We start from the raw sequence: 16,976 nt of genomic DNA on the forward strand, positions 1-16,976 counted from the left end.
ACTTTGGGCGCAAACAGGCCAACAGGGACTGCCCTCTTGGGTCGGTCCAAGAGAGACTTCTTCACAAATAAAACCTGGATTTTCTGGAAGTTTTGGGTACCATTCTGAAACCTTCTAAATATATAACTACGTACTTTCTAAAATTATGTTATACTTGTAAGAGTTAAACACGGCTTAGTAGTTCTTGTCCGGTAGGTGTTTAGAGGCAGACACCAAGTAGGATAAGTATTGATCAGTTTAACTGCTATTTATACCCCTGTAACCCCACGTTGTGGACACCAGATCAGGGAGATCAAAGAAAAGCAATACACAGGGCCGACACGGCCCTGTTCGCCATCACCTCGAGTTGTCGTGTTCTGTCCTGATTAAATTAGCGCCGGCAAGATGGTCTACTCGTGTCCAGCAAGAATCGATCCATCCAGCTGCCTGGCTGTGTGCTAGCTTAGCACATAGACATACGTGTGATCTGATCTACGTGTGATCTGATCTGGCGCTTTGAAGCCAACAATTGGTATCTAGAGCCTCGACGATCTACGATGACGGACAGCGACGCTGAGTCGGTCAAGTCCGACAAGGGCGACAAGGTGAAGAAGGGCATCAAGTCAGCAACCAGTGGTGGAGGAACGAGCGGCGTCAACGTCCAGGCGCATCGCAACATCCCCATCCAGTACCCGATGCTCACCGACGCCAACTACGGCGTGTGGGCGGTGAAGATGAAGATTATTCTTCGAACCCTTCGAGTGTGGCAGGCAATCACGGACGACGACGTCGATGACGAGTCCGACGAAGGTGCCATGGCCGCCATAGCCCAGTCCGTGCCGGATTCCGTGCTAATGACATTGGCGGAGTTCGAGACGGCAAGAGAGGCGTGGAACGCACTCAAGGAGATGAGGATCGGAGAAGATCGTGTCACCAAGGCTCGGGCACAAGTGCTGAAGCGCCAATTTCACAAGTTGCAGATGGAGGAAACTGAATTGGTGAACGACTATGCCATGCGTCTTACTACTTTGGTGGGAGAGATCCGCGCGCTTGGTGCAAAGCTCGAGGAGACCGAGATTGTGGAGAAAATTTTCAGTTCAGTGACTGACAAATTCACGTACATCATCGGCACGCTCGAGCAGCTTTACGACATCGACGACATGACCATAACGGAGGTGATCGGACGCCTGCGGACGTGGGAAGAGAATGCTCGTGGCTGTCGAAAAGGCAACAGAGGAGGTAGTGACCAACTCATGTACTCACGTGCAGATTGGGAGTCCCCAAGTAGCACAGGAAGGCGTGATGGCAACGAAGGCTCAAGCAACACGAAGGGCGATGGACAAACCGGAAAAGGCAAAGGAAAAGGCAAGCCACAAGGTCGTGGTAAGGCAGACCGATCTAAAGGGCGGAAGCCAGGGAACTTGGATTTATCCGAGGTTAAGTGCTATAACTGCAACGAGATGGGTCACTTTGCAAAGGATTGTCCGAAGCCTAACAAGCTGGAGATCAAGGCAAATTTGGCAAAGCAGGAAGACAAAGGTCCAGGTCTTCTGATGGCCGAAGTTTGTGATCTCGCTGAAACGGTGGTTGTGAAACCAACCCGGAAGGTGCTACTTCATGAGAAGAATGTGACACCTAAGTTATCCGGGGATCACAATGTGTCGTGGTATCTCGACACGGGTGCCAGTAACCACATGACGGGATGCAAGGAGAAATTTCTCAAGCTGGAATATGATGTTCAAGGCTCGGTCAAGTTCGGTGATGGTTCAGCTGTGGAGATTTGCGGGCAAGGATCTGTCCTCTTCGAGGGTCTCACAGGCGAACATCGCATACTCACCGGAGTGTACTACATCCCACGGCTTCACAACAACATTATCTCTATTGGGAAACTTGACGAGAATGGATGCAAGGTGAATATCGAGAACGGAGTGATGACGATCTTCGACAACCTCCGAAACATGCTAGCTCGTGTTAATCGCACACGGAATATGCTCTATATCCTCAACCTTGATCAATCTCAACCAGAGTGTTGGCTCGCCAAGAGTGATGATGATTCATGGTTATGGCATGCTAGATTTGGACACGTTAACTTCTACGCCTTGAAGAAGATGTCAAAGATGGAGATGGTATCCGGAATGCCATTTATCGACCATGTTGATCGAGTATGTGACGGGTGCTTGGTTGGAAAACAGCACCGCAGGCCGTTCCCTGCTCAGTCTACCTATCGTGCAAGTGATGCACTCGAGCTGCTCCATGGTGATCTATGTGGCCCTATCACCCCAGCAACTCACGTGGGAAAGAAGTATTTCTTCCTCGTGGTAGATGACTACTCGAGATATATGTGGGTCATTCTCCTACGATTTAAAGATGAGGCATTTGAAGCGTTCAAGAAGCTGAAGGCTGCAACGGAGATGGAACACAAGTTGAAGGTTCGCGCTCTACGGACAGATCGCGGCGGAGAATTTACGTCGAACAAATTCAACGATTACTGCGAGAAGATTGGCATAAAAAGGTTCCTCATGGCACCTTACACGCCGCACCAGAACGGGGTCGTTGAAAGGCGCAATCGAACCGTCGTTGACATGGCAAGGAGTTTACTCAAGAGCAAGAACCTGCCGGGAACTTTTTGGGGAGAAGCTGTTTCGAAGGCGGTCTATCTTCTCAACCGGGCTCCAACGAAGGCAGTGGTCGGCAAGACTCCGTATGAAGCAATTTTCGGGCGTAAGCCGAATGTGTCTCATCTACGGACGTTCGGGTGTGTGGCACATGTGAAGACGGCAGAGCCGCATCTCTCAAAGCTTGCCGATCGTAGCACCAAGATGGTGTTCATCGGATACGAGAGGAGTTCCGGCACCAAAGCATACCGCTTCTACGATCCACAAACCAAGCGTCTACGGATTTCACGCGACGTCGTGTTTGAAGAAAAGCAAGCATGGAATTGGAGCGCCGCAACCGATGATGCTCCAAACGGTAACATATTCACGGTTGAATTTCCAACTGATGATGATGCAGGGGAGGATGTCCAAGTGGTTGGCAAGACTCCCAACCAAGGTGACCACAATGGTAGTGATCATCATGGTGCCGACACCGACGACGACATGCATAGGTCGCAAGGAGATAGCAACAACGAAGCGCACGACACGGGTGGAGATCTCAATGACAACATCGACAACGAGGCGCATAGTGACGATGACAATCAAGATGATGGTCATGATTACGAAGACTACGCCAACGACGCGGATGTCGATGACACGCCCGAGACTCGGCCATCTTCCTCAAGTGCATCAACATCGACACAATTTGTGTCGCCTCCTTCGCAAGCCCCAACGGACTCCTCAGGGCCTCGTCGCTACAAGACCCTCAAGAAAGTCTACAAGTACACAAAGCCAGTTACGCTCGAGTACTCCGGACTATGTCTGTTCGGAGTTGAGGAGCCGGCGAACTTCATAGAGGCGAGCAAAAGTCCTAGATGGACGCACGCCATGGATGAGGAGATGAAGGCGATTAAGAGCAATGGCACGTGGACTTTGGTAACCCGACCTCCAAACCAAAAGGCGATAGGTTTGAAGTGGGTTTACAAGTTAAAGAAGGATACGGAAGGTGCCATTGTGAAGAACAAGGCAAGACTCGTTGCAAAGGGCTACGTACAACGTCAAGGAGTAGACTATGATGAGGTGTTTGCACCAGTTGCTCGAATCGAGACGGTGAAAGTGCTCCTAGCTTTGGCAGCACAAGAGGATTGGAAGGTTCATCATATGGATGTTAAATCCGCTTTCCTCAACGGCGATCCCACAGAAGAAGTGTGCGTGGAACAACCCCTTGGCTACGGGAAGAAAGGTGAAGAAGGGAAAGTTTACAAGCTCAAGAAGGCACTTTACGGGTTGAAGCAAGCGCCAAGAGCTTGGGATTTAAAGTTAGACCAAAGTATGGTCACGCTCGGGTTCAAAAGAAGTGCCCTCGGTGATCCGAAGGACAGTCTACAAAGCACCAAAGAAGAGGTGAAGATTGAAGACGCGACCAAGAAGGAGTGTTGTAGTCAAGCTACGGACGAGCCGACAACAGTAAAGATGGTCCATAAAATGCTGCAAGGGGTGGCTAAGGCAATGCCGATGATAACCGTTATGAGAAGCAGCAGTCACATTTGGGATCCAGGTCGTAACGAAGACGCCATGTTTAAGGGGGTGAATGTAAGAGTTAAACACGGCTTAGTAGTTCTTGTCCGGTAGGTGCTTAGAGGCAGACACCGAGTAGGATAAGTATTGGTCAGTTTAGCTGCTATTTATACCCCTGTAACCCCACGTTGTGGACACCAGATCAGAGAGATCAAAGAAAAGCAATACACATGGTCGTGGTAAGGCAGACCGATCTAAAGGCGGAAGCCACGGAACTTGGATTTATCCGAGGTTAAGTGCTATAACTGCAACGAGATGGGTCACTTTGCAAAGGATTGTCCGAAGCCTAACAAGCGGGAGATCAAGGCAAATTTGGCAAAGCAGGAAGACGAAGGTCTAGGTCTTCTGATGGCATACCTGCTAAGGTCCAGGTCTTACAAAGAACTCCAAAGGCTCAAACCTGCTAGTTGGAGTTTATGTCGACGATCTGATTATCACCGGAGATAGCGTACAAGAAATTGAACGTTTCAATGCGAAAATGAAGAACAAGTTTAGCATGAGCGATCTGGGATTACTCAGCTATTACTTGGGCATCGAAGTGAAGCATAGCTCCGGAGAGATTTCCCTATGTCAATCGGCTTATGCGGTCAAGTTATTGGAAAAGTGTGGCATGTCAGATTGCTACGAGACACAAGTTCCAATGGACCAACGTCACAAGTTGAGCAAGCGTAGCTCAAATCCGCCGGTGGACACCACAATGTATCGAAGCGTTGTGGGCAGTCTAAGATATTTGGTGCATACCCGACCTGACTTGGCTTATTCAGTGGGGATCGTGAGTCGTTTCATGGAGAATCCGACAACCGAGCACATGAGCGCGGTCAATCAAATCTTGCGCTATGTGAAAGACACCATTAATCTTGGTTGCACGTACAGAAAGGGAAAGGAAAGATTGATCCTTCGTGGATATTCAGATAGTGACATGGCAGGTGATGTTGATGACCGGAAGAGCACGCAGTCAATACAAAGCAAAGGCTCGACACGGGCCTTTAGCCATCAAATTCATCGATCAGTTTTATTCGTGTCGCTTGTTACGCAAGTTCCGTCAAGTAGCCGGCCGAAGCAAAAATCGCATAGGCACGCCTGTACAGCTGCATACGCACGTTCAAAAGCCAACAATACTTTCCCTGAACCCCTTCTAAAACGATCTCTAACATTTCCAGATCCCTTCAAGACACTTGTAGTGCTCATTCTCTCATTTTTCTAGTAATCATAACTACTACCCTTTAAGTGTGTAAACCTACGGGTTTGGAAATAAGCGGACATACACGAAACACTTTTTAGTAATTATATTCAATAATTATAAACTTTAATTATAAATATAAAAATATAACAATATATTTATTATTGCCTCTAGAACATTTTTTCAACAGATTATGCACACCTGGGCTGAGGTAAGCGCCATGACCAACCTTGATGATGTGGCAATAACGCTCAGCGATCTCATGAGCTTGCTTCAAAACTCGAGTAGGAAGAAATTCGGTAATGTTGTGAGGGAAATTAATAGGTCTTGTACACGGCTTGAAGAACTAATGGCTATGAATGCAGATCATAGAACATTAGAGAGGCTACATATCACATGAATGAATTTTTTTTACAAGAAGGAGATGTTGTGGATGCAGATGTCTAGGATTGACTTGCCACGGGAAGGAGGCCGCAACGCAAATTTCTTCCAGCAAAAAGAGGTATGGCGCGCACAGAAAAAAGAATTAAATCCCTAGTTGATGAGAATGGATTTATCCAGCAAGATCATGACACCAGCATCCATGCTAACAACCTACTTCTCAAACCTTATCACTGCGGACTCCTTGATATGTTTTGATTGAGTCAATTGCCAAAATCCATCACATTTACGGCTAGTTTGGCAGGAAACTATAAACTCGTTAATCCGTTGCAGAAAACACCAAAAAATCCCTTAAACCGTTGCAAAAAGCACTGATCGGCTGATTAGGCTCGTTTGAGCTCTTTTCCGACAAATGGGCCCGGAAAATGCTGACGTGTTCTAACGGCTCCACAAACGGCGCCGTTTCGACCAAAAACGGTCGGGACGCCGCACCGGTCGTTCCTGGTCAGACACCCCCTGCCCCCTCACCAGCTCCCCTCTCTCTCGCCCCGCTCCTCTCCTCTCTCGCCCCTGCTCGCCGCCGATCGCCATCCTGCTCGCTGCCAGCTGCCGGACGGCATGGTTTTGTGGAACGACAGCGGCAATAGCGACGACTCCGTTGCCGAGTACATCTCTTCATGCGGATCCCCTATCAAGGTGAGTGATGTCTAGGGATAGGCTTTGTTCGACCTAGGTTTCTAATGGGGGCTTTTTTTGGTGGCTCAATTTGAACTTGCAAGTTGAACCTAGATCCTAGCTACAATCGAGGGCCCTAACTACGCTGGTGTTGACGATGATTTGATGGTGATGTGTGAGCATGACAAGTCGGCCGAGAAGTCGGTTGCATTCGAAGGGATTAGCACTGGGAGGAGGTTACTGGCTTGTTCACTTGATGTAAGTTGGAGCAAATTTTACTTTTTCAGTCAGTACAGACGCAGCTGTCGAGTCCAGTAGGCTTTCGTGAGAGTTCACAAGCACGCCGATGAGTTACCTGGAACTGGGAGAGCCAGCACCAAGATGCAGGACAGAAACAGAGGAAGAAGAAGAGCCATCTCTCAGCTCAGATTTGTTGAGTTGAGGAGGAGACCTAAACTGGAGATGAACTGATATGAAGTCGAGCTTTATGAAGACCTGCACAAACTGCAGAGATATGAGGATTGATCGAGCCTAATCTAGGACTAGGAGGAGCAACTTTGTATTTGTGTTTTTTTCGAAACGGAAGCAAAAGATTTGCCTCATCCATTAAAATAGAAGAGAATAGGGATTTAAAGTTTTACAAGTGGGCACAACACAGCCTCGTAATTACTCGCGAAAGACAAGAAGCCTTAGTTTCTTTGCGGCTGCAATAATCCAAAGCTGGGCTTCGTCGATGACGCCGTTGAGGAGAATCAGCGGCGGAACACTCTTGTGCTGAAAAATCCTAGCATTACGCTCACTTCAAATAGTCCACGAGACAAGGATGATGAGGGAAGACATAGCACTCCTGTTGGGGTCCCGCAGATTAGTCCTCATGTCCCACCAACGCATGAGGGACTTCTCAAGATGCCACGTTGATGTGTCAATGTGAGACAACCCGAACTTCGCAATGACCATACTCCAAAGAAGAATGGAGAAGCGGCAATTGATGAAAAGGTAAACGCCCGATTCCGAAACCCTCCGGCAAAGAGGGCAAATGCCACAATTCTCCCAACCACGTTGCGTGAGGTGGTCTGAAGTCCAGTTTCAATCTTGCAATGTCATCCAGGCGAAGAATTTAACTTTTGGAGGGGGCCAAGCTTTCCAAACCATGGAATATATGGGGGAAATAGTCAACCCAAGGAACTGCGCCTTGTACGCGGTTGTGGTATAGTACTCTCCATCCACTACGTGTTTCCAGATAAGGCCGTCCTCTGCCTGATCATCAAGATAGACGTCGTGAACAATCGTCCAAAGGGTGAAAAACTCTTCAATATGCTGATCGGAGATGATGGTGTCACCCTTGATCTTAGTTATCCAGGCATTCTCATGGAGGGCCTCGCGAACTTTCTAAAGCTTTGTTCTGGAAGCATCATAGATTGAAGGCGCGATATCTTTGGGCTTGCAGCCGAACAACCACGGGGCATCCCAGAAAGGCGTATTCACACCATTACGGATGGTGATGGATGTTGAGGCATAGAAGAAATCAAGGTCTTCCTTGGTGCAAGGTTTGCCCAGACCAATCCAAAGCTTATTAGGCTCCTTCCATTCGAACCATGGCCAACGCAGACGCAAGGCTCGAGCGAACTTGTCGGTATTGAGGACCCCAAGCCCTCCATAAACCTTTGGCCGACAACCACGTCCGAGTTGACTTTGCATTTTGCTTCGGTCGTTTTGTTCAAACCAGACCAGAGAAAAGCTCTCTCCAGTTTGTTGATGTTGTCAAGCAAGCCTTGCAAGGGTTGTACGTCCCATCTCACGCAATGAGAGGCGTGATTGAGAAGACCGCTTGGGAGGTGATGAACGATCTGACGAGGGTTGTATGTCTGATAGTAGTGATGTTTTGCCCTTCGCACGCAAGAAGTTTGCCATCCGCTTTGCCTTAAAGATATTGGAAGTCGGCATTCTTGAGATGCCGGACATAGAGTGGGAGGCCCAAATACTTTATTGGGAAAGGTGCCCGAGGTGGAGGTGCTTGCATCTGATGGCGATGACCGAACTCTTATGAAAGTTGGTGCAAAGACCCATGCCCTTGCCAACGCCCCTAAGAATGCCTGCCAAGTTATCAATATCACTCTGAATTGGGCCCATGAAGGTGGTCGCGTTGTCCGCATAAAGGGAGGTTCGCATCATGGCTCCACGCCCCTCGGATCTTGTGAATAATGCCTTTTTGAATTGCGAGATCGAGGATCCGTTGTAGGGGGTCAATAGCGAGGACGAACAACAATGGTGAGATGGGGTCGCCTTGACGGAAACTGCGACCATGCTTGACAAGGCGGCCATGCAGGCCATTGGGTAGAATGCACGAAGAGGACGACGATAACAGAGCTATGATCCAGTTACGGAATTTGCAAGGAAATCCTTTGCGCTACAAAAGGTCGAGAATGAACTCCCACTTGACCGAGTCGAAGGCTTTTTAATGTCAAGTTTGAATAAGAGGGCGGGGCTTTTGCGCTTGTGAAGCCGATGGGCAAAGTTGCGGACGTACGTGAAGTTGTCATGGATACTCCCTTTTTTTATGAAAGCACCCTCAGTGTTGGAGATATGCATTGCAATGGAAATAAAGCTGAGGCATGATGAGAGCCGAGACACCTGTGTAGAGACCTGCTAGGCCAAGAATCTTTTGGATGTTCCCTTTTTCATTGTATTATATGTTAGTGCCATCTTTATTTCAATGCAATCTGTTACCACACATCAAAAAATGAAGTCTTTGTTGATTGTAGAAAAACATGATTGTCTGTTTACTATTGTCAAGCCTTCCGGGATGAACCTCGTTCTTCAATGGTCAAGCCTTCCGGTTGACGTGCAATCGGATTCCGTCATAGCGTTATCTTCTCTTTCACATACTTCATGCTCAAATATGAATTTTATAGTTTAATTAAGGAAACAATAATTTATTAGTACTTAGGGAGTTTAAATCTCAGAAGATTTTCAAAGACTAAACTAGAGTAGCACACCGTCTAGCCAATTATGCTCGTACGACCCACAGAACCTGATACCAAGATACAAGGGGGACATACCTTCCTCCCACACTTCCGCTAATGCCCCCGCTAGGGTCCTTCCCCCTTCTCCATCTCGCCGCTTCCGGCCGTCCTCGCCCTCCAGCCACCGGCAGCGCTCGCCCAGAGCCATGTACCCCCCTTCCCTCTCCAGATCCCGCCCCTAGCGCCACCTCCCCGGGAGGCGTCCGGGGAGGCCCGAGCTCCATCCTCCGTCGCCCTCCTCGCCCCCCTTCCCCCTCACCCCCCCGGGTCGTCTTCGGTGGGCGCCCCTGGCCCTGGACCGAGTTGTGTCGGCGGCGGCGGGATCTCCCTTACCCCCCCCCCTCGTGCGCGCTTCCCCTTCCCGGGGCAGGGGCGGTGACGGTGTAGCTCGGCCAGGTGGCGATCCGGCAATCCGGCGGTGGGTGAGGTGTGTTGGAAATATGCCCTAGAGGCAATAAATAAATTGGTTATTATTATATTTCCTTGTTCATGATAATCGTTTATTATCCATGCTAGAATTGTACTGAATGGAAACTCAAATACATGTTTGGATACACAGACAACACACTGTCCCTAGTGAGCCTCTAGTTGACTAGCTCGTTGATCAAAGATGGTCAAGGTTTCCTGTCCATAGACAAGTATTATCACTTGATAACGGGATCACATCATTAGGAGAATGATGTGATGGACAAGACCCAAACTATGAACGTAGCGTCTGATCGTGTGAGTTTATTGCTACTGTTTCTGCATGTCAATATATCAGTTCCTATGACCATGAGATCATGCAACTCCCGTACATCGGAGAAATACCTTGTGTGTATCAAACGTCGCAACGTAACTGGGTGACTATAAAGGTGCTCTACAGGTATCTCCGAAGGTGTCTGTTGGGTTGGCGTGAATCGAGACTGGGATTTGTCACTCCGTATGACGGAGAGGTATCTCGGGGCCCACTCGGTAATACAACATCACAATAAGCCTTGTAAGCAATGTGACTAAGGACTTGGTCACGGTATCTTGTATTATGGAACGAGTAAAGAGACTTGCAGGTAACGAGATTGAACTAGGTATGGAGATACCGACGATCGAATCTCGGGCAAGTAACATACAGAAGGAAAAATGGAACAACATATGGGATTAACTGAATCCTTGACAAAGAGGTTCAACCGATAAAGATCTTCGTAGAATATGTAGGAGCCAATATGGGCATCCAGGTCCCGTTATTGGTTATTGACCGGAGAATGTCTCAGGTCATGTCTACATAGTTCTCGAACCCGCACTGTCTGCACACTTAAGGTTCGGTGACGTTTCGGTATTACTGAGTTATGTGTGTTGGTAACCGAAAGTTGTTCGGAGTCCCGGATGAGATCCCGGACATCACGAGGATCTCCGGAATGGTCCGTGGTAAAGATTGATATATAGGAAGTCATGTTTTGGTCACCAGAAATTTTCGGGTACTTCGGTAGTGTATCCGGAGTGTCGGGAGGGTACTGGGGACCATCGGGAGGGGTATCACGCCTCGAGGGGACTCATGGGCTGTGGGAGGAGACAAACCAGCCCTAGTGGACTGGCCTAAGCCCCCACTAAGGCCCATGAGGTTTGAGAAGGAAAAAACCCAAAGGTGGAAGAGGAGGAAAGGGTTTCCAAGTGGAGAGGAGGAATCCTACTCCTAGTAGGATTGGAGTAGGACTCCTCCACCTCCAATTTCGTCCAAACCTTGAGGGTTTGAGGCTGCCTCCTCCCCTCCCTCCCTCCTATATATACTAGAGGAATTAGAGGCAACCCTAACCCTAATTCCCACGTGCTCCCTCTACTTCTCTCTAGATCTGTTTCTCTTCTAGTCTAGTTCGGCAGTGCTTAGGTGAAGCCCTGCTGAATTAGTTCACCACCATCACCACCACGCCGTCGTGCTGGAGAACACATCTACCTCTCCGCCCCTCTTGCTAGATCAAGAAGGCGGGGATCGTCATCGAGCTATACGTGCGCTGAACGCGAAGGTGCCATCTGTTCGGCACTAGATCGGGATGGATCGTGATGGGATCGCGAGATGGATCGTGATGAGATCGGGGACGGGCTGCGATTTGGATCACGAAGATGTTCCACTACATCAACCGCGTTATATACGCTTCCGCTTAGCGAACTACAAGGGTATGTAGATTCACTGTCCCCTCTCGTAGATGATCATCACGATGGATAGGTATTGCGTGTGCGTATGAATTTTTTTAATTTCCCATGCAACATTCTCCAACAAGGTGGAGGCGCAGGGTGGTTGGCAGCGCGCCCCCGACCTAGATCTGGGCCCTAGCGGGCCGGCACACGGCGTGGTTTCGAGGTCCTCTGCGTGGTGAGGAGGAGGAGCAACTTGGACAGGGGGCAGCGACGTTGACGACGTGCCTGTTGTAGCGTGATGGCGGGAGCTTTACGGGCTTTGAGGTCCCGTTGGGACTGTTGGCCCACGGGCCTGGTATGCTCCTGTTATTGTGTGTGGTCGGCTACTGTCGTTGAAAGTGGAGGTTGAGCCCTCCCGCGTGCCGACGGTGCTACTGTTCCTAGTCCTGACTCCTTTTCATCGTTGTGCAGGCCTCTCCTTGTGATGCCATGGTGAGACGGCGTGGGGGCTTCAAGACCGTGTTGGCGCAAGGTGGAGGTCGGTTTGGTGGCAGGCTCCGAATCGCTCGATGTGCAGGTTGGGATCGGGGGAAACCCATGTCGGCCCAGCCGACACCGACGCGGTGGCGCCTTTGGGTGTCGCCGAACCTTCATGGAGGGCGTCGGGGGCTACCCTTCCTCGTGCCTCGTCGCGTATCGGAGGAAACCCTTGGCAGCATCGTCGTCATCGTCGCGGTCCTTCTTGGAGGTGCTGATTGGTACCGGCGCTTTGAAGTCTTGGAGCTTGGTGGGAGATCCCTGATGGGTGTAGCGGTCGCGAGGCTTCTTCGTTTTTGTCGATCCACCGGTGTCGGCATTTGTTTCCTTTGTATTTTTTCCTTTTTTTTTTGGGTGTGACTATGCTGCTTCTACCCCAGCACCCATCGATGGATGTTTGGGCTGGTTGCTTTGTAATATAAAGCGGGGGGAAACCCTTTCTCGTGGGCTCATAGAACCGCTTGATGGTTGCAACGTGGTCAGAATTTTATTTCAAACTAGCACAAATGTCCGTGCGTTGCAACGGGAGAAAAAAAATGTAGTCCATTGGTAAAACGCGCGTGGATACTGTCAAAAAAAGGCACGTACTTAAGGTCTTAGATTATAAAATATGTACAAAGAAAGAACCTAGTGCAAGTATATCATGTCCAAAGATTATAACATTTCCCAAATATTGATGCTTAAGTTAACATGTTACAATACAAATAGTCGGTACGAAATAAAGACAAATATTGATTAGCATTGTATCCTAAATAATATTTTTTAAAATATTTAATATGTAAAATAACAACATATTCAAACTCTACACATTTTTCTAATCAAGTTTCATATATAACATGTTTAAATTGAATTTACGGTTTAAAAGATATTGTTATTTGAAAATACATATTTATTCTAAATGGACTTCGAGGTTATTAACGCATATGTGAGGGGTGTATGTAAAAGATTTAAAAAACGATTCGTTCTGAATATAATTTGGACCACGGGTTATTTAGCACGAAAATAAAGAGGTTTTGTGTAAAATGTGGAAAAACGGTTCGGCCTCACTTAAAAACGTACCGCGGGTTAATTATATGAAACTATAAGGGTGTTTTTGCAAACATGCCGCGACGGACACCAGAAGCAGTGCGTGCTTTATTATTAGGGGAGATATTGTACTGACCGATTGTAACCCTATGGACATTGAATAAAACTTCATATTTGCGCACAAAGAAAAAAGTTAACTTCATGCACTATTATCTTGCTCTGATGTGAAGTGATAGTTATGTATTGTTATCTTATTATTTCCCTGTTAAAGAATGGTGCGAGAAATACTTCATCGTCATTTATCTTTCTCTGTTGCACTTCACTATCCCTTTGTTGAACCAAAACCGTCTGGCAATGTCACTGAACTTCTCTGTATAGATTCCAACAACCAGGCTATATACATTGATTTATATGATCAGAAAGTGCAACACTGCAATTTCTTACCAAAGGGTACATAGATAACAAGATAAATATGTTGTACGGAGGCTGGAAGTGTCATGCACTAGACTTCACATATATTTTATTGGCTATAAGAAAAACTGGACTGCCTGTTTACTGTTGTGCAGATTTAATGTGCATTGCTCTGAACCGATGAAATCTTTCTTAGGCCTGAGACATTCAGCATTTTTATTTCTTCGTTAGACTTCACATATATTTAGTCCATGCATCAACATCAATATTTTCAACCAGATTCAGAAGCTTAGCAGATTCAGACCAGTGAGAGAAAGCTCAACCATATTCAGAAAATTGGCATTTAGCAGATTCAGACATTGTTCGCTCAAACTCGACCTTTAGCTCCATCATGTAATTTCCATGCCACAGTAACTGAATCATTGATTTCTTTGAGGATTACATGGCGAGGAACCCATAAAGTAAGTTTCCTGCAACTAATTACAGTACATAGCAACACAATAATTAAGCTAACTCAGTGGCACTGCAATGAAATAATTAATCAGTGGCACTGCATCTATCAATTGCTAGATCAAGCTAATTACTGTTCAGCAACAAAAAGCCAGGGTGCTCTGCTCCTAATTAACTAAAATTTTAGCCCGTACTGCCATGCAATAAAATAGCTGAAGATTCAGTTCTGAATCAAGATCAATTTTTTCAACCAGATTCAGAAGCTTAAAAGATTCAGAAAGCTCAGCCAGATTCAGAAGCTAGCAGCAACCATCAGGCACAAGGATTAGCACGGCGACATTGTTCGCTCAAACTTGGCCTTTAGTTCCATCATGTAATTTCCATGCTACAGTAACCGAATCATTGATTGCTCAAGTCAAAGAATTACATGACCAGGAACACATGACTAAGATTCCTGCAACTGATTACATAATTACATGACCAGGAACACATAAGGCAGTAATTAAGCTAATACAGTCGCAGTGCAATGACACTTTCAACTGATTAATCAATTGCATCACCGGCACTGCATCTATCGGTTGCTAGGATTAACTGATCAGCACACAAAGCCAGGGTGCTCTGCTCTTTTGGGCTTGCTGAACCACCGGTGCTCGAGTGCTTCCCCCGCCGTGATCCTCTCGTCGGGGTTGAAGGCAAGCAGACCGGTGAGGACCTCACGTCCGGCTTCCGAGAGCTCCTCGAAGAAATCCAAATCCAGCTTCCCCGTAGAGCTGATCTGGTCTCGCAGCTTGTTCATCTCGGCGAGCAGCTCCTCCTCTGTCTCCGCCACGAACAGGGTGTCGCCGCCCAACATCTCCGCCATGATGCACCCAAGCGCCCACATGTCCACGGCCTGGCCGTAGTGCCCGTTGCCTTCCAGCTGCTCCGGCGAGGTGTAAATCCGGGTGCCGACACAGCACTCCTCATAGGGCACCCCGGCCGGCTTCGCCCGGATCGCCGACCCAAAGTCACCAACCTTGAGCCCGCCAAAGATGCCGACCATGACGTTCTCCGGCTTGATGTCCCGATGGATGATGCCGGCTCCATGTATCTTCTTGGCCGCGTCCAGTAGCTGCTCCATCATCACGCGGGTCACTTCCTCTGATACAGGTCTCCAGAGCGACTCGCGGAGGGTTTGGCCGCCGGCGACGAGCTCCATGACGAGGAAGACATCCCTTGTCTCGGCGTCCGTGACCACATCCAAGATCTGGACAATCGACTCGTGACCCCGGCACGCGGCTTGACAGCCGGCCTCGCGGGTGATCGCTCGCATGTCGGGCGGGCCGTGTCCACCGGCCTCGTTGCCGCGGACCCACTTCACGGCGACTTTCTTGCCGGTGCGGCGGTCGCGCGCCTTGAACACCTCGCCGTAGGTGCCTTCTCCAAGCACCTCAAGCTTCTCGTAGTCGGAGATGCTCGTGAACGCGTATCGGGGCTTCTTGCCGCCATGGACGCGCGGTTCCTGTCCCGCCGCCGGGCGCTTGCGGACGGCCGTCGACATGATCCGGGCTTAGAACGCGCGGCAAGAGCAGGTCAGAGCAGAGGGTGGGGATTCGTGTGCGTAGGGAGAAGAGGATGAGAGGAAGTAGAGGGAGATTAGAGCAATGAACAATGTTTATAGGCTGGCAGTGCGTCTCCGGCTTGGCGCGGATTCAGAATCAGATTGCGTGTGCGTCGCGTTTACGCGGGTGCCGCTCGCAGTCGCAGGGACAGACAAAGCCTTCTCGTACGTCTCCGGCTTTGGCGCGGATTCAGAATCGACTTTGAAATCTCGTACGGGCTTTTCTTTCCGATCTGTCCGGCCATTCATCTTTTTTTTTCTTTTTCTTTTCGTGTTCTCTCTCTCTCTTTTTGTTCCCTTTTTTAGTATTATGGCAAATATATATTTGTAAAATGTTCAAACACTTCTTTAAAATTCAAGAACTATTTTTAAACGTGTGAACACTTCGAAAAATTAATTGAATATTTCTATAATATAAATGAACACTTACTTTCCGTCAAACCAAGGTTTCTTAAACGTGTGAACACTTCATTTTCCCTTTTTAAATGAAAATGTATGAATATTTCTTAAGTTTGTGAACACTGTTTTTATAATACATGAAAAATTATCACAAAGGCATGAACTCTTTTTAAATGAAAATATTGTAACCGGATTGGCAGCACGCGTCTCCGAATTGGCACCGGATTCAGACAGATTGCCTACGCGCCCCGTTTACGTTTAATCGGACAGCTCACTTTGAAATCGCTTATTAGTCCCGCGTAAGCCATCTCCTACGGGTTTTTCTTCCCTAGATCCATCCGGCCGTTCATCTTTATTTTTCCCTTTTTCTTTTCTTGTTTTATCTCTCTCTCTTTTGTTCCCTTTTTAGTCATTTATTATAGCGAGTACAAGATTTATTTTAAAATGTCAAACACTTCTTAAGAATTCACAAAATATTTTACTGTGTAAACACTTATGAAAATTACATGAGTATTTCTATAATATGCATGAACACTTATTTTCTATTAAATCATGTTTTTTTTAATATGTAAACACTTCTTTTTCTCTTTTCTATATGAAAATATATGAATATTTTTTAAATGTGTGAACATTTTTTTCATAATACATGAAAATTTACTGAAATGACACGAAGGCTTTTTAAAATCACATGAAGATTTTTTTAAATCTGTGGACATTTCTTTTAGTTATAAAAAATGTTTTTAATACATGATGAAAAACCTTTAATACTCGCTTTGTAAAGTAGTGACCTAAAAGATCCTATATTAGTCTATAAGATGGAGTACGTGGTTCTCTCTCTCTCTCTCTCTCTCTCTCTCTCCTACCTTTTTTTTGTTTTAAAGTTAATGGTCCCACGATGAAGGTAAAATCCTACGTCATGTTTGTGTTTCATTAATGAAGATCTCGACCACAAGGGTGCGAAATCACTACCTTTAATCTCAAGGGTGACTAATCTTTCTGTCTCTAATGACTTGTCTTGTCATAACTTAATCTTCACT

At 47.4% G+C, this 16,976-nt stretch overlaps 1 protein-coding gene across 1 annotated transcript; it reads right to left on the reverse strand.

The window, feature by feature from the left end:
- Window positions 1-14,322: 14,322 nt before the first annotated feature.
- LOC123407511 (putative cyclin-dependent kinase F-2) lies at window positions 14,323-15,549 on the reverse strand. Its single transcript, XM_045100662.1, has one exon. The coding sequence runs from the start codon at window positions 15,478-15,480 to the stop codon at window positions 14,536-14,538; it is 945 nt and encodes a 314-aa protein (XP_044956597.1). The 5' UTR covers window positions 15,481-15,549; the 3' UTR covers window positions 14,323-14,535.
- Window positions 15,550-16,976: the final 1,427 nt, after the last annotated feature.

This window comes from Hordeum vulgare, chromosome 1H (assembly GCF_904849725.1).
Source record: "Hordeum vulgare subsp. vulgare chromosome 1H, MorexV3_pseudomolecules_assembly, whole genome shotgun sequence".
NCBI lineage: Eukaryota > Viridiplantae > Streptophyta > Magnoliopsida > Poales > Poaceae > Hordeum > Hordeum vulgare.

Coding starts and splice junctions, on each gene's coding strand:
- LOC123407511 (XM_045100662.1), bottom strand. CDS start 15,480: ATGTCGACGGCCGTCCGCAAGCGCCCGGCGGCGGGACAGGAACCGCGC.